The sequence below is a fragment of the Myotis yumanensis genome, unplaced genomic scaffold (assembly GCF_028538775.1).
Source record: "Myotis yumanensis isolate MYYU_CA2020_CCGP unplaced genomic scaffold, mMyoYum1.0.hap1 SCAF_21, whole genome shotgun sequence".
NCBI classification, from domain to species: Eukaryota; Metazoa; Chordata; class Mammalia; order Chiroptera; family Vespertilionidae; genus Myotis; species Myotis yumanensis.
This window is the reverse complement of record NW_027223772.1, coordinates 11,004,484-11,030,000: the sequence shown is the minus strand read 5'-3', so window position 1 is coordinate 11,030,000 and position 25,517 is coordinate 11,004,484. Positions and strand designations below refer to the sequence as shown.

Genomic DNA, 25,517 nt, shown 5'->3' with positions numbered 1-25,517 from the left:
TTCCCTTGTACATAGGGAATCATTTTTCTCTTTGTGTTTGGCTTTCAGCATTTTTACTATGACATGTCTTTTATGCTACTTGGAGTTTGTTGAACTTCTTGGATGTATAGATTAGTGTTTTTCATCAAATATGGGAAGTTTTTTGAGCCATTATTTCTTCTAATATTTTTCTGATTTTTTTTGCACCTTTTCTTCTGGTACATCAATTCCATGTATTTTGGCACACTCAGGGATGTCCAACATTTCTCTGAATTTCTGTTCTTTTTTATTATTCTTTATTCTCTGTTCTACAAAATATATAATCTCTATCAATTTATCTTCCTCTTTCTGCATCAAATCTGCTATTGAACCCCTCTAGTGATTTTTTTCATTATTATTATACTTTTATTTATTTATTTATTTATTTATTTTCAAAAGCAGAGAGTCTTTTATTCGAACTATTTCGCCTCCCCGACCACACTCACCAATGCAACGGTAAGCCAAGTGGCAGAGAGAGTGAGAGAGCATGGGAGAGAGGTTTTATAGTAAGGGGAGAAGAGAGGGCTGTGGGCCCTGCCGATTGGCCAGGGGCAAGTCGGTGTCTCGTTACACAGGATGTGGTCATCTCCAAGGCGCGCACTTCCCTTGGCTGTCATTGGTTAGTTTAAAGAAATCCTGGGTGTGGCTAGCAGTGGCTTGGGCTTCTGGGAAGAAGCCCCTCTGAGCACATGTCTGCCCAAAGATGGAGGATACGGGGCAAGATGGAGGGTGTAGCCTTTGCCCTTTCATTCCCCCCTTTGTCTTGGAACTTCCGGCTCAATCATGAGACGGACTACATTTCTATTTCACCATTGCTAGAGGCCTGTACTGGGCACACAGAACTATCAACTGAACTATCCCTATACGCTTAACAAATGGTCAAATGGAAGGGAAAGAAACCATTTTAGCTTTAACAACTTCTATTGAAATAGGATCTTTCTTCTTAAAATTCCTCCATGGCTATCAAAAAGCCAAATCAAGATTAATTTATCTACTGTATTCAATGTGGCCTGATGTTTGCATAAACACAACAAGAATGGTAACCGACCACCTTTGCTGGAATCTCATGGTTGAATCTTAATGTGCCCCTTTGGGCCAGGAAGCCAAGCCATCTAGCTGCCATCAGGCCTGCCTGCAGTATCTGCTGAGTTAGGTGAATCCCTCACCTGTAGCAACTCCACCTGAGCCCACGCTCTAGGCTTTAAGGCCCATCTCAGTAGCCCTCCTACCCATTGCGGCCCAGAGTGTGTGGGGGTTCCGCAGGGACGCAGAGGCATCTTTACTGCTCCCCTTCTACTCTTACAAACCGCCAGTGATGGTAGGGCATGGGCCTGACGTTCCAGCGCCAGCCATCTTCAGGGCTTCCAAGCAGGATACCAGGCTTTCTTTGTGGCATTCTTACTGGCTTCAAGTCTTTAGAGCTCAGACAGGGCTCTTTAAAACATGATACTCCAGTGAAAGTTTTCCGTTAATAAAACCACTATTAGGAACCAGTCTTATTGAATCTATGCAAAGAAATGTGTTGCCATGACTTATTCAGCATTGCCAGATTTTGGAGGAATTACACAAGGAGAAAAACATACTGATCTACTCTAAGATTTTCTGATTTTCCTTGCCAATTTCTTTTCATGGATTTTTCAGAGTTATAATTGTTGGCATTAAACTTTCTTTCTATGTATAACCATGCCTTAGACCTTCTATTCTAAACAGGCCTTTCCCAGCTTACTACCCCTGACATGGGCATGGTTACGCAGCCCTGCAAGCAGTACACAGGCTGCCAACTGTCAACTGTCTTTCAACAGAGACCAAAACCTGATGGGCACCCTTTCCTGCCCAGTTGGGCACCTGCCCTCTTGGCAGCTAGACATCCTTTACTTTTGGGGTCACCCCACACAGTTCCCTTCCAGGACAGCCAACACACATTCAAACCTGCAAGAGAATTAAAGGTCAATATAACATATCAATACAATGAAACATAATATTGGTATCATGGCCGCTTCAGGCAGCTAAATCTTCTGCTACTAAAGTCTATTTCTGACCTTCCTATGAATTCTTCTTGTCTTTTTGGAGCCATGTCCATGAAGATACAGGCATTATCTAAGTCTATTCAATGTTACCAGCATCAGGCAGGTCGAGCGCGCCATAGCTTGAACTTGAGTGGGTTGCGTTGATCTTGATCGATGCTCCATTTGGTGACAAAGTCTTTCCGGATCGCGGATGGGTCCGCTGAGCGGACGTGGGTGTGATGGACCCAGGTCGCGACGCCATCTATTTTGAGAGCGGTGGCGGTCGTCAGCACCACAGTGTAGGGACCCTTCCAACGTGGCTCCAGGGTCTCCCAGCGGTGCCTTCTGACGTAGACCCAATCTCCTGGTCTGTGCTGATGAGGTGTTGGGGTTGGGCCGGTCTCCTGGATGGCGCGGAGGCGCAGCCAAATGTCCTCGTGCGCCCTCTGGAGCCCTCTCAAGGAAAGAGATAGTTCTTGCAGCAAGAAAGTCAGCTTTAAGGTTAGGAATGATAGGGGGTGGCCTGCTAAACATGATGGGAGAGCCACCCAGGCCCTGCCAGTTTCCATGGTTCCTTTCTACCTGCCCTGAATTCTGGCGTTTATAAGCACAATGTAATTTCCAATTTGCCCCAATAGCCCTGGTTACTACCTGCGTTACTTGTGCCCTTTGTGGCAGAGCAGCAACCAGGCCTCATTCAAAGCAGTGCGCTAGAAGGAGATATCAGCCCCTCCTTTGCTAGCAGCAACAGGTACCAAACCCTTTCAGTACATTTGACCAGTTCATTCCCGCCCATCTTTACAGATTCCAAGGCCCATTGTCTTCCTTTAACCAGCAAGCCAAATGACACTGGCCTGTATTATCTAATTCAGCACAGGCAGGGGGAAGGGCCCATTAAATCTCTGCCCTGAGGAACTGTGAGCCCCACCCTTAAATGTCCCAATCAGACTAGAAAAGCCACAGATACCTTTTAAATTTACCCCAGAATTCCAAAATCCTAACCCAGCACAGAATATCACATAGCAAATCAAAGTTCCCAGCAAACAAACAGACAGAGATGTTTACTAGTTAGGCGGGCCAATTCCACCTCTGACAGAGAGCAAGCGCCCTTGGGGAAAGCCGCTCGGGGGGCTTTGCTATCGGTCAGAGCATTCAGCCTCAAAGAAATCAAGCGTGTGCTTTTTTCCGCAGATTTCCACACTTGCATGAACAAATAATTATACCCAAGTAGACATACAAACATCAAATAAACATTTACACTTACACCTTTTCAGTGAACAAGTATTTTTACAGTCTTGGGATTTTGAGCAGATAACAGGAACACCGCCCAAGTCCCCTGATGGAGGCCTGACAGGAACAGATGTGGGGGCCTTCCTTTCCCACATCCCAGGACAGGATTCTTGACCTATATCATGGTCAGTCCGACTCTTCGGATGGGGGGGGGGTCCCTCGAGGGTCTTGGGGATCCCAGATGAGCCCCCAAATGTTATGCCCAGATTTCAAGATCCCCATTAGACCACACCAGGGAGCCAGCCGAGTCTGATGCAAAAGCAGAGAGTCTTTTATTCGAACTAGTTCGGCTCCCCGACCACACTCACGGATGCAACGGTAAGCCAAGTGGCAGAGAGCTTATTATACTTTTAAACTTCTGAATTTCCATTTGTGTGTGGTTTTTTAAAAATAATTTTTGGCTCTTTATTTGATGAGACTTTTTTATCATAGCTTCCTTTACTTGGTTTTCTTTAGTTCTTCGAGCATATTTATAGTGGTCACTTTGAAGACTTTGCCTGTAAATACAATGCCTGGGCCTTCTCACTGGTAGTTTCTAATGATACCTCTATATCACCTCTTCCATACCAAGCTTGTTGGGTTTTTGTTTGTTTATTTGTTTGTTGCTTTTTAAAAAATATATGTACTTTTGTTGATTTCAAAGGAAGGGAGAGGAGAGGGAGAGAAAGATAGAAACATCAATGATGAGAGAGAATCATTGATTGGCTGCCTCTTTCACACCCCCTACTGGGGATCGAGCCTGAAACCCAGGCGTGTGCCCTCACTAGAAATCGTGACCTGGTTCAGAAGTCGACATTCAACCACTGAGCCACACCAGTCGAACTGTTTTTTGCTTTTGCCTGCCTATTTGTTTAGAGCAAGCATGTCAAACTCAAAGGCTAACACAGGCCAAATAAACAAGGATTAGGTTTACATTGGGCTGCAAAAAAACAAAAGCTTTGATTTTCATAGAAACGTAGATTTATTTCGATAGAGACATGTGAATACAAAGGGCTGAAATAAATGAGTAATCATTAACATAAAATAATAGAACATTTTAATAAAAATTAATATTTTTTTCTTGAACATTAACTTTCCAGACACTAAGTAACTGCACAAATTAATAAGCGTAACGCAAATAAACCTATTTTTCTTTTTCTTAGAAAGCGAAATATTTCCTGTTGCGCACACCAAACAAGTCAGTACAAGACTAATGATGTGGCAATGGGCTGCTAAAGTATTCGCTGCTAATATTAGTTAAGAGAAGTGGTACGCCTGCATATAAGGCGCGTAAGGGAAATGGATGCAACACGATTATAGTAATCAGTCAGCGAACATTGTAGTTCATTGTTAATGATTATGTATAACAGGATATTGTAAAAATTAAGTTACGAAATTTTTATTAAAACGTTTCTTGCATACCATTCTATTGGCTGGGCTGCAAAAATATGCGTTGTGGGCCTCGAGTTTAACATGCTTGGTTAGAGGCTTGACTAGACAGACCATTTTGGTGAGATCTGTTTTCTCCACATTCCAAAGCCTCTGATGTGACTCCTTCAAGGGAGGACACAGCCTTAGGCATACACATACAGTTCCTGGGATGACAGTGTTGTGGCAGGGCTCTCTTTCTCTCCCTCACTAATCTTTCTGTTAAGCTGTCTCCATCAATTGTTGTCACATGCAGCTGTTAGCTTTCACCAGTCGCCTGCTGGTCACTATTACTTTTGACAGAGCCTTGGGGCATTTGTTGCTCTACAGTTTGATCCAATTAAGTTCAGGCTGTGGTGATTTTTGAGGCCAGTCTTTGAGTTTGTTCTTACCCTATGAGGGCTCTTCTGAGTTGTCTCTTTCTCTGGTTCTTTTTAGTAAGTTAGCTGATTTACACTTTAGTTTGTTGCTCTCACGAATCTACCAGCCTCCTCTTAATTGCTTACAACCAAAGCCTTTGTTGTTTTAGGGAACATTGGTTAGGCATGAACTTCCTCACACTATGTTTCAGATAAAGACAGTTTCTTTGGAAATAACTTCAGAGTTCTCTGTTTTTAAGGTCTGCCTTTCCCACTGGGCAAAGTCTCCTAGGTATGGTTCTGGAGTTTAGAGTGAGGCCGGTGGCCCTCTTCCCTAGGTGCTATCCCTGCTTTGCACGCTGAGTAGAGGTAGTAGCTTCTGGTCTTTTTGGTTTACCTTTCTCGGCATGGAACCTCTGACCTACAAACAAGGTAGGGTGAGGGCTGTCAGGACCCAGTATTCTCAGCTTGCCTTACTGAAAACTGCAAATCATTGCTGAAAGAAAACTGCAAATCATTGCTTAACAAAGTTCACGACCAACTGGAAGGAAGTCAGTCCTACAGGAGTTGTCTTGGAAATGGCTGCACCCTCCCCCAGCTGTTTCCTGGAGGGTGAGGTTTCAGGCAGGAACCCGCCCTTGGAGCAGAGCGTGGAAGTGAAATGATTTGTAATGGATCTATTATTGAAGCTACCTTTGGAAATATATATCTATAGATCAGTGGTTCTCAACCTTGTCTGCACATTAGAATCACCTGGGAATCTTTTTTAAATCCTGATTTCTGGGCCTCATCCTCCGGAAATTCTGTTTCTTTGTTACTAATATTGTGGCCCCACCCCATAACAAAGAAACAATTTCCGGAGAATGAGGACCAGGAATCAGGATTTTAAAAAGATTCCCAGGTGATTCTAATGTGCAGCCAAAGTTGAGAACCACTGCTATAGATAATATTAAAAATATATCTAAATGTGCAATTCTTTGTCCAAAAAATGAGCATGTTCAAAAATTAAATGAAGAAAATTTGTATATACTCGATGGAGATTTCCACACATATTTGAGTGATGATTCCATTGATTCTACAGATGATGCTGAATAGGAAAATTTTCCCATCGAATTTCTTAATACTATTACTCCTTCAGGAATGCCATGTCATAAACTAAAATTGAAAGTGGGTGCAATCGTCATGCTATTGAGAAATCTCAATAGTAAATGGGGTCTTTGTAATAGTACCAGATTTATTATAAAAGATTACGACCTAACATTATCGAAGCTGAAGTAGTAACAGGATCTGCAGAGGGAGAGGTTGTTCTGATTCCAAGAATTAATTTGTCCCCATCTGACACTGGTCTCCCATTTAAATTGATTCGACGACGGTTTTCCGCGATGCCAGCATTTGTGATGACTATTAATAAATCACAAGGACAAACTCTAGACAAAATAGGCATATTCCTACCTGAACCCGTTTTTGCACATGGTCAGTTATATGTTGCTTTCTCTTGAGTTTGAAGAGCATGTGATATTACAGTTAAAGTTCTAAATACTTCATCACAAGGGAAATTAGTCAAGCACTCTGAAAGTGTTTTTACTCTTAATGTGGTGTACAGGGAGATATTAGAATAAGTTTAATCACTTTATCAGTCATTGTTTGTATCACTGTTGTTTTTATATAATGTTTTTGTTGTTTTCATATCATGTTTTTGTCATTTTTTATATCATGCCTCTGTTGTTGTTATATCCTTTTGTTACTGTTTTTTTTTTACTAATTTTGTATATTATTTTCATATACATTTTACTAATTTCCTTTCATCTCTCACACTTCTATTATAGAGCAAAGGCAAATAGCAATATTAAAATATCTCCATTAATTACCTTTTTAAAAAATATATATATATATATTTTATTGATTTTTTTACAGAGAGGAAGGGAGAGGGATAGAGAGTTAGAAACATCGATGAGAGAGAAACATCGATCAGCTGCCTCCTGCACACTCCCCACTGGGGATGTGCCTGCAACCAAGGTACATGCCCTTGACAGGAATTGAACCTGGGACCCTTGAGTCCACAGGCTGATGCTCTATCCACTGAGCCAGACCGGTTAGGGCAATTAATTCCCTTTTAATGTGCATGAATTTCGTGCACCGGGCTACTAGTCCTACATAATAAAGATGTAATATTCAAATGATAGTTTCGTAACGACTGACCGTGTAACGACCGGATCACAGATCAGCAGGAGGGTGGGGCAGCGAGCTATGAAGGGGTGCTGGGGGAGAGAGGGGGCAGGGGGAGCTACAAGAGGGCGGGGCAGAGGGCAGAGAGCTACAGGAGGGCGACAGCGAGCTATTTATTTGTGCACAGGGCTGCTAGTCTATAATAATAAAAATGTAATATGCTAATTAGGCCTGACGACCTTCTGGACAAAGCCACGGGGTGGGGGGGGGGGGGGGGGGTCAGGCCCCTTGCATGAATTTCATGCATTGGGCCTCTAGTATTGAGATATCAGTGAAGCTTGAGTGATGTCTGTGGAATAAAGGGCAACTAGTAATGTATCAATCATAATTTGGGGGAATTGTAGAGAAGAACCTCTTTATTTATGGGAAATAAATGCTGTTAATTGTAGTAATGGGACAGCCTATCTGCAGCTTCTCAAATGGTTCAAGAGAAAATATTCTTTGTTATAACTTTTCTGTAAATTTGAGATTGATTCAAAATAAAATAAAATCCTCTCCAAAAAGTGTTTAAAATTAAAGCTAAGTTGTTCAGCTGGTTTGCATGCTGCTGAGCAGTTAGAACCAGTCCATCTTGAAGCAGAGGCCATTGGAGACCTTAAGCAGAGCAGTTTCAGGGCAGGCAGAGACCAGAATTAAATAGAAGTTGAGGATGAGACTGGTGACAAATGGAAATGATACACATGAGCAGCTTTTTTAGGAGTTTAGCTGTGGAGGGAGAAGAGGGTCCCTTAGAAGGAGAATCATAGTGAAGGATCTGGAAACAGTGATATACTAAGGATGTCTGAAAAAATTAACTTATCCTAAATAGGGGAGAGCTTGGAGAAGTTTTGTCTTCAGATATTTAAAAACCTTGCAAGTCAGATGATTTGTTTGTTTTTGTTTGTTTGTTTTAGAGGGATGAATTTGCAACCAGTGTTTACAAAGAAAATGGATTTTGACTCATCATTAGAAAACCTCTTGAGCTGTACAGCAGTTGAATAATTAGTTGCCATGTGAGAAGTGAGCCTCCTGTCACAAAAAATGGAAAATGATAGGTTGGAAAGTAGGTGTTCCAGCCCAGTTCCTGGACATGACTCCTTTATTGATGTAGGGATGAGGTTAGATGGACCTCCTGCTCCCACCCCATTCTCTGAGTAGGAATTCTTAGTCCTTTCTGAAATCTTGAGTATAACAGGAAATTACCAGTTTTTGAGGTTTGTCTTTAATTTTTTTGTTTATTGTGCTTATGACAAGTGTAGATAATTTCACATTGCAGTGACCAGTATCTCATTTGGTTCCTTAGATATTACTCTGGATGATTCTGAGTAAAACTGTGGGTGTGTTACCGGTGGGGAGAGGTCCTCATCCCCACCTGTTGCTCGTGGGGGTGGATTCCTTGCCATATCCCAAGAAAAAGAATTTTCTGAAACTTGTGAGAGAGGATGAGATATTGTAGAAAGCTTTATTTCTGTGGAATTACACCCCTGAAATTCTAAGATCCAATTTCTCTTAGTCCAGTCATAGAAGAAGTATAGTTGGGGCTTCAGCAGAGCTAAAATCAGAGCCAGTGTCCAGAATTTCCTTCCCGTGTTGGAGCCAAGTCCAGTCCAGCATCAGTCCATTTGTCCATTGCATGTGGGGTTGGCGAATGCCAGGAAGCCAAGAGTCAAGAGCAACAGGAGAGAGAACTCCTTTATTAGGAGATTATGTATTCCCAAATTTTTTCAGGCTTTCATTGGTTCCATCCATTCTGACAAATCCGTGGTTCTCCAGGTTTGACTGGCAGGTACTTTCCCTGGTCACCTCAGCTTCACTGCACATACGTCTATCCTTTATTGGACCCCTCCTGCCAGTGATCTACAGAGAATGGGCAGGTGGTTCCCTGGGGGTTGCAGTTGCAGCTCCTGGTGAAGCTGCCCAAATGACCTGCCTGTAATGTCTGGCCTTCTCTTTGTTCCTTTTCTATTGTTAATAACTAGTTAATTACAACAGTATCTGGTGGCACACACACACACACACACACACACACACCCCACACACACCACACACACACACACACACACACACACCACACACACACCACACACACCACACACCACACACACCACATGTGCAAGCGGGCCGTGTCCATTATGCTGGGAGAGGGGTCTTTTGTCCATTGACGATCACAGCAGCTCAGGAGAGTGTAGGATTGCTTGCAGGGATTATCTTTTATGTTGTTTTCCTACTTTTTGTTGGAGGCTGACTTTTTTTAGAGACAGCATATTTAGGAGTGAGAAGGGTAGGGACAGTAATGAGGCAGGGTCCCCCGTGATTTTATACTCATGAAATATAGAAAACTGACATTTTCTTATGTATTTAGAAAAATATGTTGTCAAAGGAGGAAAAATAGATCAGTTGTTATCAGGTATGTGGGAAAACAACAGTAGTGTTGGTTCTTGTGGCCTACAAATAAGTAATGATTGTGCAGGATGGAGGAAAGGAAAGCAGACAGAGGCTAATGCGGCTGAGGATAACGAGCTTCTACAGAAGCTCTCTGTGGCCACCAGGAGAAGGGTTCTGTGCCTTTTAAGTGTCTGCTGAAAGCATGGCCCTTCATAAAATCACTAAAACATTCCACTCTCTATAAAATATGAAATAGAAACTAATATAGTCTTGCTGCTCCTAATTATCTAAAGATATGGCTTCTGGTTTTTTCTTATTGATAATTTAAATAAAAATTAAAATGTTATTTCTAAGAGTCTGAACAATTTATCATTAGCAAACTAGAACTGATCCCTATTTAAAATTTTTAATTGATTTTTAGGGTGTAGCACAAATATGCTTTCTTATAGATTTGTGAAACAAAAACGTGGGTATATATAACAAAATTGATCCACAAAATTAATCAGGAGATTTCTGGGGTCCAGGAGGTTTGCACAAAACCCTATCAGAGATAGCATCTCTTGATCTGTATTTTAGTTCTGTATTTCTCTCTGATCTCAGAAATAAACCTGTGCTGAGTTGCTAAAATATTTCCTCTTTCAGCATGTTCATACTTAGTTGTTGAAATATGTGAATCCTATATAATAAAAGGCTAATATGCATATCAACCGAAAAGCGGAACAACCAGTTGCTATGACATGCACTGACCACCAGGGGGCAGACGCTCAATGCAGGAGCTGCACCCTGGTGGTCAGTGCATGCCCACAAGGTGAGGGCTGCTCAGCCAGAAGCCCTGAGCTGGGTTCACGGTTGGTAAGCGCAGTGGCAGGAGCCTTTCCTGCTTCTGCGGCAAAGCAGGCCTAAGCTGTCAGTCAGACATCCCCTGAGGGCTCCAGGACTGCAAGAGGGCGTAGATGGGGCTGAGGGACCCTCCCCCCCCACCACAAGGGCACGAATTTTGTGCATTGAGCCTCTAGTAAAAATATAAGCTTTGAAATTTAATTTTGCTTACCAGTCATACCATCCCTAGGAATTTACTAAATAAGAGAACATAGAATCAGAAAGGTTCTAGTCCTGAAAATGTTTGTCTTATTTTTAAATAAAATCATGGATAATAATATAAATATCTAAGAGCTAAGGAATAAATAAGCACATTATGATGCATCAGCTAAATGTGTCTTAATTATTGTGTTTCCATTAAATAAAAATTATGATAAAACTAAAGCAAAAAGTGTATTTACAATATGATTATAAACATGCAGAAAATCCACATGCCTAGGGACAAAGACTGGAGGGAGATGAGTCTAGAATGTTCAAGGTGGGATTGGCGGTACACTTCCCTATTAAAGCCAGTTGGCATAAATAAATGTAGTGTTTAAAAATGAATGTGGCCGTGAGTTGGGAGTTTTGCCAAGGAATAGTTTGGAGCATGAATTGGTGGAGTGACAGTTCTGTTGTGTCTAGGGGAAGTCCAGGCCTCTGCCCCTGCCTACTGTGCCCACAGGTCAGCTGCGCTCCACCTCAGCACCAGTCTAGCTGCAGCGCATGCCACAGGAGTGGGTCCACTTCCCTAAATACTCCCACTCAGGGCCCCTGACTGTCTAGTAACTGAGTGTGCTTAAATGGTTACATGTTTACTATTTGAAGTCAGCCCAGTTAAGATTTCACAGCGAAACTTACTCCTGAGATGATATGTTAACTATCCCACCCTTAGCTTCATCCAGACTAGTCACCCTCATCAAACTTATTTTCTGCTTCAGAACCATTGAGAGCAGTCACCTGGACTCTTCTCTGTAGGTGTCCTTAGAGTTGCAGACATAGGGATCTCCCATTCGCTGGCTGAGACTTCCTTTGCCACCTCACATGCCTTGTATCTCAAATGGAGCTTGCCTGCCAGATTGTCACACACCTGCTCCTCACTGGCTCCTGTGTTCAGCAGTAGCTTCAGTGTCTCTCTGCCGCTCACTTAGGGAGGAACTCCCTGCACTGTGTCAGCCCCTGTCCTCCAGCTGCCATCTGTCTGCCTCTGCACCGTCTCACACCCTTGCTCTGCTCCAGTTACTGTCCGGAGGTCCCTAGTTGTGTGCTTCCAGCCCTGTCTCTGCAGGGCAGCGTGAACCTCTGCACAGAGACTTGTTCAGAACTTGAGTCTGACTCCCTGATCCTCAGGTAGTAGGAGAGCGCCCCTTAGTCAGGGGTCTTCTGCCATCAGGTTCCAACTTGCCTTCCACCCAGCACCAACTCTTTTCTTTCCTGTAAAGTTTTGGAAGCTGTGCTTCTAGATTGGTTACATTAAAAAAATTATTCTCTGTCACTGCACACAAAATAGCAAGGGCATGGTGCTACACTGTGAGTAGGAGTTTGAGCACCAAATTGTCTTATTTGACAGAGTGCATCCTATTGGGGAGATGGGTTCCTTTTAAAACGTGCTTGCTTAAAGCATTATTAATTGTTAAAATAAAAAAGGACAAAACAAAAAAGAGCCCTATCTATGGCAGTAGATTGTGTCCATGTGCACATGGTTAAATACCATTTTGGAGACAAGAGACAGAAAGATGAGGGGTGGAATGTTGCGGTGGGGGGCGGTACAGCCTGACATTAACCAAGGAAGAGGAGGACAATTGGTGGTTGTTAAAGTTTCTGTTCCCTTTATATTCTTTATCCTCGAGTTACAACACCCCCTCACCCAGTTCCTTTAAAAAATGTGATACTTAGTGCGGTTTGTTTGTAGGCCTCTGCCAAGACATTACCCAAGCTTCTTTCTCCCCAGTCACTGACAAAAGGCACCGAATTGTATTTTGAATTTTTGAGAAGCCTGACTATTATAACTATCCAATAAAGGCATCGCCAAGAATTGGGTTTTCACATTCTAAAAATAAAAACTAAAAGTAAATGTCTTCTGATTAATATATCAGCCCTACAGACATCTTTATTTGTTTTATCCAAGTATTTAATAGTTCTGCCAAGAAAACAGAAGATTTTTTTGGTTTTAAAAAATGCAATGGTGGTTTAATAATGTTATAAATATCCAGCATGTCCCACTTCATTACAATTAACTTTCTATCATTACCGTATTTTAGATGTAATATTTTGGGCAGTCAGATCTTTAAATGTTTGGAAAACAAAATAGAATAGTTGTAATTTAGGAATAATTTATTTAAAATACATGTTTCCTCCACATATTTGAACAATCTGTTCAAAACACAGCTCATTCATGTGGGACTTTGCCTGTGCAACTCTGAGTGGGAATCAGTACTTTCTTTGTTCGTCACTATGGAAACAAGTCAGCCTATCCTGAATGGCTGTTAGATCATGCAGAGTGATGCTCTTATCTCAGTGTAACTTCATCACGGAGCAAGCTGGCACAGACATCTCCTGGCCTCCAGCTCTCCTCTTGGGGGCCCAGCGCCATGCAGGACCCGCCCCGGCGGCTCTCGGCCATGCCCTTCCTCAGCTCCTTCTTACAGGGCCGCCGGCACTCAGCCTCAGACACAGTACTGAGGCTGCCACAGGGGCAGCACAGCTCTGGCTCCGGCTCCGCCACCAAGATGCTCTCCTCATCCTCTCTCCAGGTGATGCTAGCTGTGTCCTCTCTCAGCTGCGCCAAGAGAAACCCAACTTGCCCCGAGAGAAAAAGTAAAACTCCTTTTCTTCTTAAAGATTGCCTCAACTTTGAGTTTAAATTTAAGGAATGTGAAAAGGCTGTGCTGTGCTGTGCTTATACCTTTTTAATTTTTGACCATTCTGCATTATACTTTTTACTGTCTGTCATGCTGAGAGTTTCAGTGGATATATAATAGATAAAATGATTGACTGTTGTGTGTGTTTTCTTTAAAAATGTAGTTCTGAACAAACCTCACTCCCTTATAAAAGATCTGCTTTTGTGGTTTCTTCTCTTTGTGACCAGTATGACATGTGGAGATTGTGTACCAAAGAGTTTCCTACATTAAGAGATAGTGAACTTAGATGCAATGGAAATGGATTTAATCTTGACACAGTAAAGGGTGGTCAGCACCAGCTCCTCATCTGCAATCTGAGATAAAATGGAAGCCGTTTCCCAGGTCGCTGTTCTGTTTGGAGTGTGGAGTTTCAAATCCCTTCCTGCATGTTCTAGGCAATTCAGGACGTCCAACACCAAAGTATACAAAAGTCGGAGAGCGTTTACGGCATGTCATTCCTGGACACATGGCCTGCTCCATGGCCTGTGGGGGCAAAGCTTGCAAATATGAAAATCCAGCCCGCTGGAGTGAGCAGGAGCAGGCCATTAAGGGGATCTACTCGTCCTGGTGAGTGATTCTGTCAGTCTGCTGTAGCTCTTCCCTGCGGCTAATTTGAAAAAGGTAGTGAAGATGTATGTGGTGCCGGGTGGCAGGAGGCCATGGAAGAGGATGTATGGGGTTTTGAAGTCAGAACCTTACCTCCCATCTCTTGCTGCCTGACAAGCTGTGGCCTACTCACTTAGGCACTCTGAACCTCAGTTTTCTCATCTATGAAATGGAAATAATATAACCAATGCCATGGGGTCTTTTTTTAATTAAGTGAAATAATGCATGTAAATATCTTAAAGAAATGGTAACTAGATAGCTCTTAAATTTCAGAAATTGCTAGAAATAATAAAAATGTTAAGCTATAAATTTGAAAAATTATGAGGTAGTTTCTAATTTCATACAGGTAAGCTTTAACCTTACTTTAATTTTGGTCCTATTCTCTGTGTGAAAGGACCCACTTTCACACAAATACATCTTCAGTCTGCCTCAGTAGGAGTGGTCCAAGTTGTCAGTTCAGTGGGCAATATAAGATGCTTGCATTTTTTATGGTTTATTAATAGTAAATTGTCAAGTAGATCTTTTCAATTTAGTGATACCTGAAAAGTTTTGATAATCAGACCAAATCCCATTTGAAAATCACTGTTTCAAGAATTCTAGTAATGAACCAATGTATATAGCAAGAATCCATTTACAAATTAGATAATTTGTTGACCAGAGTCTCTTAACTTGCAACCCATACTTTTCATACTGGATTTGCTGGGTACATGAATTTTGATAATGTTGGGGGTCCGCTGTCACTGTTCTGCACAGATCATATTCTAGTCCGTCACTGTCTTTCTTAAAGAACCTTGTGAGAAAGCCAACACTATTCCTGATGTAATTTCTAATAATGCAGCTGAAGGCCACATTAATATTTTCATTTGTTTTTTACTGAACCATCTGAATCTTTTGTTTTGCCTCTGCTGATATCATGTTACATCTCTCCTCATCTCATACCAAGTACTATTAAATCTTGGGGGTTCCAATGTTTTGGGGAGCCCTGTTGAATTTCAGGCATTACGCCGGGGGTAGGAGGGGGGGAATTGGTATCTTTTCGGATCCTGCCCTGTTTATTTAATGTCACTCCTCTCAGGTCATGTGACCCACATCTTTGGGTAGACTGCCTGGTGTGCCTTTTACATAGCCATTTCTTAGGTCTCCGTCCGTTTGTGCAGTCAATAAACATGCATTTGGCTACAGGCCAGGCACTGTGCTAGACACTTTCAAATTATTACCTCCTCTTCATCAAACTATTGTGAAGTAGGCATTGGTAAAGTCATTTTATTGGTGAAGAAATTGAGGTCCAGAGAAACTAAGTAATGTGCTACACAGCTTTTAGAAAGTAGAAAAGACAGCATTTGAAACCAGGCCCAACTGATTCCAGAGATCTTATTTTTGCTAAATTGCAATAACTCAGCATTTATTAATAACCATGTGTGGGGATTTTTGCTGAAGACTTTACATCTGTTTCATGTTGAATTCTCACACCAACCGTCCAAAGCAGGTGTTTTTATTCTATTTAACACATAGGTAGCTGAACTGCAGATAGCTCAAGAACTGAAAATGCCTCCTGTTGTCCCCCTCACTTGGTTAAAAACCTATGGATAATGAACCTCACCTTTGCGCCAGTTGAGGTTTCTCCATCATGTCCACTAGAATCTCTTGAGTGTCCTTGGAAATGTTTTGTTGCAGTCCATACTTAGGCCCTGGAATTTTCACAGAGATTTAAGCAGCTAGGTAGGGGTTTTTTTTAGATCCCTAATCATAATGCAAAATTTAGGCCAGATTTGGATAAGGAGATTTTTATCTTACAGAGTTTTTGAAATCCTAAAAAAAAGTAGTGGCTAATTACCCTGCTCTCAGTCCATGGAGCTGGAATGGTCTAGGTTTTGTGATTTCACCAGTCTTTTATCCCATCTGTAGGATCACTGATAACATCCTGGCCATGGCTCGCCCGTCCACTGAGCTCCTTGAGAAATACTGCGTCATCGAGCAGTTTCGGAGGTAAAATGTCATATTGTTCATACACTTTAATAATCCAGCTCATGTTTTCTCTTCCATTGCTTTTGGCATCGATGGAAAAGTGTTTTCATTTTATCAATAGGTGTAAAGAACGTATTTCAAATAAGATATTTGAGAATAATTCATACTGTTTATTAATGCTAAAAGTGATTACTTTTTTTTTTAAATGCCAGCTAATTCCCGGTATGACTCATTCTTTTCTTTTTCTTTTAAGCCATGGCTTAAAAACAGTCATTAACCTGCAGCGGCCTGGTGAGCATGCCAGCTGTGGGAACCCTCTGGAACAAGAAAGTGGCTTCACGTACCTTCCTGAGGCTTTCATGGAGGCTGGCAGTAAGTCCTTCCACCCTTCTCTCCGTGAGTTACCAAGATAGCACTCAGAGACTTTGGTCTGCTCAGCTCTTCGCTTTAAACGGTGACGGAAGTAACTGTGCAGCAGGAGGGCTCCTAAACGTGAAGATGAGCTCACTTTAACTTGAAAGAATGCTACCATTCTTCTGTGGTATTGCTGTGGAAAGGGCAGGCTTTCTTCTTCTGTGAGAGGGACCTTGAAAGGAGACCCTGTAGAAATAATGGTAACATTTGATTAGTGATTGCATTAACATTCACAGTATGTCAGACCTTTTATCTCATTTTATCCTTAAAGCAATCTAGTAACATAGCTGTTTCTGCTTCACCCAGGCTTAGCAAGTTCTGCTTTGCCCACAGTCACACAGCCTAGCTGTGTTAGCAGGATTGGAACCCAGGACTCGCTGATGCTTTTGTTGCAGCACAGCAGTTCTGCCCCTGGGTAGGATGCTAGGATTCCTTATGTGACACTTTCAGAAGCTCATTAGTCATAAGAACTTTGGGGTGGGATCCCACCAGGTTAGAAAGGATCAACCTGTGCGATTTTAGAACTTTTTTAAAGAAGCTTTTATCTAGCTCTTTTTTCCCCACTGGGTGGAAAAATCTACCATCTTCTGCCATTTATCAGTCACTTAGACTATGCTTAACCAGGATTATGCTTTCTCTCAGAGCTGCGGCATTTGGGTGTAGATTACTGACTTTATTAATTTGCCATCCTGCTTTTCCATAATTCTTTCTGGCTGAGTTTCAGCAGGAAATGCCTTAAGCAATAGGGAATGTGCTTTGTAAGAAATGTTAACAATAAACTTACTGGAAATGTAAAAAGCCTATTATTCTAGGCCTACACATCTAGTGAGATCTGCGTGCCTTACAGTTTTCTACTCTTCATGAATTCACTCACTTTCTTCACATATCCTTGCAAATATTTTTCCTGTATGTTGATGCTTTTTTCCTATTCTCTTTTCATTGCCCAGTTTATTTCTACAATTTCGGATGGAAGGATTATGGTGTAGCGTCGCTTACCACCATCTTAGATATGGTGAAGGTGATGACATTTGCCTTACAAGAAGGAAAAGTAGCTATCCATTGTCATGCAGGTCTTGGTCGAACAGGTAAATTCTAGGAGGTTGTTTTATTGCCTTGTGGTATATTTAAACATATAAAGAATAATATTTTTAATATCCAATGTCTTTAAAAATAATAATGAAAATAGCAAGCATTGTTTTACCTACTGTTCTACGCATTTTACACTTACTGTCTTAATAAATCTTTAGCAACAATGTGAGCTTTGAAAAGACTAAGCAATTTGCTACATCAAGTAAGTGGAAGGGCCAAGATTTAAATTCATGACTGTCTGAATTTTTTTGTGAAGGAGAGTCTATCCATGCCTAGAATTCTACATAAAAATCAATTATTTTACTTAAACAGGCAGCAGAATCTCAGTGTCATGTTGATATTGGACAGAAATAAAGACTGATGAGTTGGAATCTTCATTACCATTTGGTTCAACCAGACACCTGAGCTTGACTCTGGCCATAGTGTACCTGTGTACCTGCCATGGAGTCTCCCACCTGCTCAGGAGCTTTGTTAGGGGAATGTATAATGTTTATACTGTTTCCCTTAATGTAAAGTGCTTATAGCAATATAGTGTTATATCATGGTATGGAAAAAAACACATATTCATGTAGAGACAAGTCTATAAGAAGAATTGTCAGGGGGAAAAATAGATTGTGAATGTGAATGCTTCCCAAATTTAAAAATGTCCAGTTTGGCAGAATGCCAGGCAGGAATATTCCAGCAACTGATGGCAAAGGCAGTGTATGGATCCATTGGATGGAAATTTTCAGAAACTGTTAAATGGGAAATAGAAGCAGGATTTTATTTCTCCCATGTTAGAGTTGAGCATAAGAGGATAAACATGCTAGATCACCTCCCCTCATTCCCCTATTTCACACTCAGTGATTCCCCCCAACTCCACGCTGACTCCCCTTACTCCACACTTAGTCATGCCCCACTCCCTCCGCAATTACTGCATCATCCCCCCTTACTCCACACTTAGTCATCCCCCACTCACTCCACCATTACTCCGTCATCTCCCCTTACTCCACACTTAGTCATCCCCCACTCACTCCACCATTACTCCGTCATCTCCCATTACTCCACACTTAGCTTCACTGCGACAATTTCTGTGCTTCCTCTGGGTACAGTGGGCACTGAGTGTTCTCAGTCAAGGCAAGGGGTACCATATAGACAAATAAATATATAAGCACCTTTGCAAAAAGTTACAAAGTTATATTATCCTTAAAACATTTTCCTATTTATGTGGTTTCTAAACACATATAAAATTTAAATCATCTGAGAGTGATAAATAAAAATATATATAAGCTTTTCTCATCTAGTTTTTTCTTCTTCACTATGTAGGTGTTTTAATAGCTTGTTACTTAGTTTTTGCAACAAGAATGACTGCTGATCAAGCCATTATATTTGTTCGGGCAAAGCGTCCCAATTCCATTCAGACTCGAGGACAGCTACTGTGTGTGAGGGAATTTACTCAGTTTCTGATTCCTCTTCGCAACATATTCTCTTGCTGTGACCCCAAAGCACATGCTGTCACCTTAACACAGTATCTGACCCGCCAGCGGCATCTACTTCATGGTTATGAGGCGCGACTTCTGAAACACGTGCCAAAAATTATCCACCTTGTGTGCAAATTGCTGCTCGACTTAGCTGAGAACAGGCCCATAGTGACAGAAGTGGTAGAAGCACCCGGCCTCTCAGCCGAAATTGAAAAGACCGTTTCTGAGGTGGTCACAATGCAGCTGGATAGAGAGTTACTGAGGCACGACAGGGAGGCGTCGGACTCCTTCACTCCCACTGCAGTGGCGGCGGATGTTGAGAATCAGGATATGATTCTTTCCAGTGAGCAAGAGTTTGACCCTCTGTGGAAGAGACGGAATGTGGAGTGCCTTCAGCCCCTGACTCACCTGAAAAGGCAACTCAGCTACAGCGACTCCGATTTACAGAGAGCCGAGTCACTTCTGGAGCAGTCAGGCACCCCGTGGACAGCATCAGCTCAGATCTCATTCTGCCACATCCCTAGGCAGCGGATGCCCATAGGCCACTGTGACACCCCACAGACTCCACAGCTGGACTTCAATAAGGAAATGCTGGTCCAAAATACGTTTTCTTTCTGGAATCCAGCTAAATTTGGAGGCTTAGAACGACTGAAAGATGACGGGTCACCAATTTTCCAAAGGAAGAATATTCCAAAGGAAATGCAGCGAAGTAGAACCTTCTCTTCAGGTGTTTCAGGTTCATCCAACCCTGGGGAACCGGTTACACCCAACGTTGCAGATATCCCCAAGAAACCACACTGTTCTCCCCAGCAAGGGACCCCATGTCAGTGTGAAGTTCATGGTGGCCGCAGCAGTCCTGTGGACTATGGCTCCAGCCCCAAAGCACAGTCCTCGGTTGGACCTAAAACACAGAGCAGCAAAGATGTGCCTGAAGTCGCTCCACACACTGCTCTACAGTCTGAATTGAGTGTTGAAGAAAGGAGAATACTGGCAGCCAAAGCCCTGGCAAACTTAAGTGAGTTTGCAGAAAAGGAGGAAGTGAAAAGGAAGGTAGAAATGTGGCAGGTATTTGCATTTCACTTAATTACATATGCAAAAACATCATTCATTTTCCCAAATTTACTTGTATAATTATGAAGACATGTTTGTTATAATACTTTCGAACTTCAGGTTTCTCAGCTGTAATCGGAGCCCGATGTCATAGAAATGACAGACTTTCTTCAGTCTCCTGTGGAAGAAAGCAATTAGCACTTAGCAGGGTGCCTGAGTGAGAGAGGCGTGGCTAGGACTGATATTAGTAGCTTCCTTCTTTCTTGCTGGGTTTGTGGGATAGACTGACAGACAGATGTACAGGCCATAGCAGACAGCTGTAAACTGACCTGAAACATCTCTAGGCCAACCCAAGGCCTAGCAGTGAGAACACTGACCCATAAATGAAATCAGAGCAGATTCTTTTACAAAGGTCATCCATACAAGTGTTGAGTGAGGTCTGGAGGGAGCATGACAGATGCCATTTGCTCAGCATTCCCTCTGCAGACTCCCGGGTCCTGCCCCAGTGGCTCCTGTCAGATCTGGAAAGCAAATGGAAGCAACTACAGAGTACCTGTGTGCCGTGGGTTTCTGAGGTGAGGTCTTTTGGGTCCCTTTCTTGGCTTTTACTTGAAATTTAAAATTTTAACCCTTTTTTGAGTAGTACTTTCACTAGAAAGACAGTCTTAAATCAACCACACTCTCTGCCCTGAATGAGCAGCTGATCTAGAGGAAAGGCAGGTCTTATAAACTTAGTTATCAGAACAGATCAACTGCCCAATGTGGGGCTGATCCAGGGAGGCCTGGCTTAGTGAAATCTTGACTTGTTAGCCCATAATCAACTACAAGTTGTTTGTATAGCGGCTCTTCTATATCCTGCCATTAGTTAAGCAAGGTGTGTATACTTTTGAGGAGGGCCAGAACCTTCCTGCTGCAGAGGAAGGAAAATAGACATGGAACCTCGCGTCAGCTTATAACTGTGTGACGGGAGGAGAGCACCTCACACACTTTCACCATCAGAATTGGTTTGCTTAGTCAGTAGTTAAATGTGGTGGGTTAATGTTGGTTTTTTTCCAACATGGAGCGTGTTCTTTATTCCCTACTCATACCTGAACAAGCCTTCCACCCAGTGGCCAGGTCTTGCTGCTGCATTGCTGTATGTCATGGTAGCTAGCAGCAGACCCTTTAGCTTTCAGTGTGACAGCTCATGCCCCTCATGGGCCAGCCCCCTCTGTGCCCACGCTGCTCAGTGTGGTACATGGGCCACATTGTTTCAACATGTAACATATATAAAAGCATTTTCTAGAGGTAAATACTACTGTTTTGTTTGGATAGGTTTGCCTTTTTTTCTTTTTTAGAGTTTATTATAAGGCTTTCAGTAATAAAAACAAATTAATTGAATTCTGGAAAGAGTAAACTAAGAGGACTTCCGGTCAAGATGGCGGAAGGTAATTGCCTTCTTCCACAACCACATCAAAATTACAACTGAACTACAGAAAAACCATCATTCAAAACCACCTGAAACCTAGCTGAACAGAACTCCTATAACTAAGGATATAAGGAAGAAGCCATGTGAAGACTGGTAGCAGGGGCAGAACTCAGAATAGAACAGGTTGGTCCTATACCCATAGTGTGACAGTTTTAAATAAGGAGGGATATCTCCACTGCAGAGGTTCCCCCTGAGGAGCAAGGGGCCCAGCCCCATACCGCATTCCACCAGTCCTATATTCCAGTCTAGGAGGAGGAGTTCCCATAACTTCTGGCTGTTAATCCAGCACAGATGGTGACTAAATGAGATGGAGGGCTCCTGGAGTCCCAGGCATTCCACTTAAAGGGCCTGTGCATAGACTTAGATTCACAGCAGCTTGAAATGTGTCAGGAACATACAGGGAGGAACTACAGGGAGCAAGGGCTGGAGGGGCAGCTTTTCCCTAGACAGAAATGCTGTCAGAGACCATATTTCCTTTGCTGAGCCCTCCCCCATAGAGCCTGCAAGTGGACATCATATCTGAGTCTCCATCAACCTGGCTAACACTGTTTGCTCTTCCCTGGTGATTCCCTGAGACCCTGCTCCACCCAAATTCCAGGCCCACCCAAGCTGTTTCCAGTGGCTTTTCTATACTAACAGCCTGTCTAGGCTCATGCTGCAGTTTCCTAAAATCTCAAACAAGCAGCATCTGGCCTCAGCATGCCCCGTACCTCTTGCTAAGTGGCCCCTAACGACACTATTGGCAGCCAGCGTTGGTAGGCAGCTTGGCCTCTCCCAATCACCTTCAAGCCTAGCATAAGTAGCAGCCATCTGCAGATCGCTTTGTAGCTCATGTCCGGCGGCCCTGGGCAGGGCACAGGCAGCAGCTGACCTTGCCCTGCACCTTCTGGAGGCCCCAGAGCTAGCACACCTGGTGGACAGCTTCAGAACACGCCAAAGCACCACCCAACCACCTCCATAAGTGACACACTCAACCACACTCAAAATGTGGTTGGTCTCAGTGGGCATCAGAGCCCCACTGAAGCAAATACTGCTCCATGGGGTCAGCCCCTGCACAGCAGATCCTCCATAGAGGTCATGGCCAGTCTTTACGGCAAAATGGCCTGTGAGTAAGTTTTTCCCATTGACATACCAATAGCAATACATTACAACAGGAGAGTGCACACAGTTCACACGGACACACCGGAGAGGCTGTGCCACTGGGTTCTTTAGGACACCTGCTACATAATCCACTGCACCAAGAGTAGGAGACAGCAGCTCTGCCTAACACATAGGAACAAACACAGGGAAGCAGTTAAAATGAGGAGACTAGGAACCATCCCAAGTGAAAGAACAAAATGCCAGAAAAAGGAACTAAACAAAAATGGAGACAAGCTATCTACCAGATGCAGAGTTCAAAACACTGGTTATAAGGATGCTCAGTGATCTCAGTGAGAACTTCAACAAAGAGATAAGCATAAAAATGGAGAGAGAAAATGTGAACCAGTCAGAAATGAAGAATACATTACATGTAATCAGTAGAGTATGAGCAGAGGATCAAATCAGCAATTTGGAAGATAAGGAAGCAGAAAATACCCAATCAAACAGCAAAAAGAATTCAAAATAGTGAAGATAGTATAAGTAGCCTCTGGGACAACTTCAAGTATACCAACATTCACATCATGGGGGTGCTGGAAGGAGATGAGAAAGACCAAAGGTTTAAAAACCTGTTTCAGAAAATGATGGAAAACATCCCTAACCTAGTGGAGGGAATAGACATACAAGTCCAGGAAGTACAGAGAGTCCCAACCAAGATGAACCTAAATAGGCCCACACCAAGACTCATCATAATTTAAATGCTGAAGGTTAGGCCCACTATGCCTGTGCACCGCGCCCAGCATGAGGGTTGTAGCTCTGATCGGTGGTGGGAAGGACAGCTGTTACAATACGATGCAATGCATTGCTGCTGTGCATTAGATTGTTGTTTTAGCAAATCTAAGACCAGCTGAAAACCAAGTGGGGTCAGGTGAACTGGATAGCTACATGTATCAGACAGTGGGTCCGCATGCCATTGATTTGTATGAAGAAGCAATGGCTCTTCCCCCTCTGTTGCCGTACCATAAGAGGAAGGAGTGTGGGTACAGGATGAGTGTGCACCAAGTGTGAAGGTGGTGAGGCTGAAGATCTCCATGAGCTTTGAAACTTCAGGAAAAAGAAGCGGAAGGAATGTCAGTAGGTTCTGTACTTTCTGGTTATCAGCATGTTTAGTAGAAAATGTGTGTAAAGGCTTAATTTTCAGCCTTTAGCTTACCTTTGGTAGAGAAACCAAAATTTGCTCTGAGCGATGACACATTCAGGCAATCATCATAAAAGTAGCAGCTTTGGGTTTAGACCCAGATAAGCATTTAGGAAAAACCCTACATCAAATAGAGCCTTATCTCAGTGCTTTCTAAGAAATATGGAGTCCATGTTTGTGGGGAATGTGAAAAGTTCACATTGGATTGCCTTCTATTTAAGAAGAAAATAATAAGAAGTAGTCATACATTCAGCTGATGCATTTGCACCTGTGGCTTAACTACCCTTTTTAGAATTGCACTTGGCGGACAAGGTGTTTCCAGTGCCTGACAACTACAGAACATCTTAAAAAGTATTTTTGATCATTTACTGAGCTGCCATTTTTATATGAAAAAAATTACGTAGCATTTTCTCAATTATTATATCCAGCTTTTCCTCATTACAGTTTTCGATTCTAAAAAATATAGATCAGCCCTAACCGGTTTGGCTCAGTGGATAGAGCATCGGCCTGCGGACTCAAGGGTCCCAAGTTCAATTCTGGTCAAGGGCATGTGCCTTGGTTGCCGGCACATACCCAGCGGGGAGTGTGCAGGGGGCAGCTGATCGATGTTTCTCTCCCATCGATGTTTCTAGCTCTCTGTCCCTCTCCCTTCCTCTTTGTAAAAAATCAATAAAAATATATTTTAAAAAATATATAGATCATCAGCCCTATCCAGTTTAGCTCAGTGGATAGAGCATCAGCCCACAGACTGAAGGGTCCCGGGTTCAGTTCTGGTCAAGGACACATACCTTGGTTGCAGACTCGATCCCCAGCCCTGGTCAGGCACATACGGGGAGGCAACCAATCGATGTGGCTCTCTCACATTAATGTTTCTCCCTCTCTCTCTCTCTCCCCCTCCCACGCTCTCTAAATTCAATGGAAAAATATCCTTGGGTGAGGATTCCCATCAGAAAAAGTTAATAGAACCATTTTGTTGTTGTTAATCCTCACCCAAGGATATTTTTTCCATTGTGTTTTTAGAGAGAGTGGAAGGAGGTGAGGGGGAGAGAGAGAGAAACATCAATGTGAGAGAGACACATCGATTGGTTCCTCCTGTATGCACCCTGACCCAGCTGGGGATCACCTGCAGTCGAGGTACATGCCCTCGACTGGGGATTGAACCTGCGACCCTTTGGTGCACAGGCCAATGCTCTAACCACTTAGTCATGCTGGCTAGGGCAATAGAACCATTTATTAATTGGGGAAATGTGAATGCCTCTTCATTATGTTGTCAAGTTACTCTGGATTCACTCTGACTTTTGTTAATATATTCTATTCATGTCTTTTTTTGATATGTGCCTTTTTATTTTTTTTTACTTTTGCTTCATATACAACGCTCGTTTCTATGATACCTTTTCTTTCATCACACGGGTTTATTTTCTTCTTTATCTCTTTCCTGCTCTCATCTCTGCCAGTAATATCATGGTGCAGAGGCATTTGAAAATGAGGGTGAAAAGACAATCGCTTTATTTAGTCAATCAAATTTATTCTATTGGGTGTCATCAAAGTGCTCTATCATTTTTGTTTTCAGTACATTCATTATTTCAACATTATTGGACTATATTTCAGTGAGGGAGGGAGGGAGGGAGGGAGAGAGGGAGAGAGAGAGAAAGAGAGAGAGAGAGAAACATCAATGATTGAAAGAGAATCATTGATCAGCTGCCTTCTGATCCCACAACCGGGGCATGGGCCCTGACCTGGTTCATAGATTGACATTCAACCA

The 25,517-nt window shown here is 42.7% G+C and overlaps 1 protein-coding gene and 1 pseudogene across 3 annotated transcripts in view; both read left to right on the top strand.

Moving 5' to 3' along the window:
- Positions 1-25,517, top strand: part of PTPDC1 (protein tyrosine phosphatase domain containing 1) — an 89,246-nt gene that overhangs the window by 51,712 nt on the left and 12,017 nt on the right. The window contains exons 1-6 of one of the 3 annotated variants that reach the window (XM_070400793.1): positions 13,083-13,345; positions 13,824-13,995; positions 15,940-16,020; positions 16,253-16,371; positions 17,361-17,498; positions 18,808-20,027. In XM_070400793.1, the coding sequence (XP_070256894.1) occupies positions 13,120-13,345; positions 13,824-13,995; positions 15,940-16,020; positions 16,253-16,371; positions 17,361-17,498; positions 18,808-20,027 (1,956 nt within the window). In that variant the 5' untranslated portion in view covers positions 13,083-13,119. Of the gene's footprint in view, positions 1-13,082; positions 13,346-13,823; positions 13,996-15,939; positions 16,021-16,252; positions 16,372-17,360; positions 17,499-18,807; positions 20,028-25,517 lie in introns of those variants that run through there. The other 2 variants (XM_070400791.1, XM_070400792.1) reach the window with 2 other exon arrangements.
- On the top strand, positions 23,290-24,103 carry LOC138998776 (diphthine--ammonia ligase pseudogene; annotated as a pseudogene).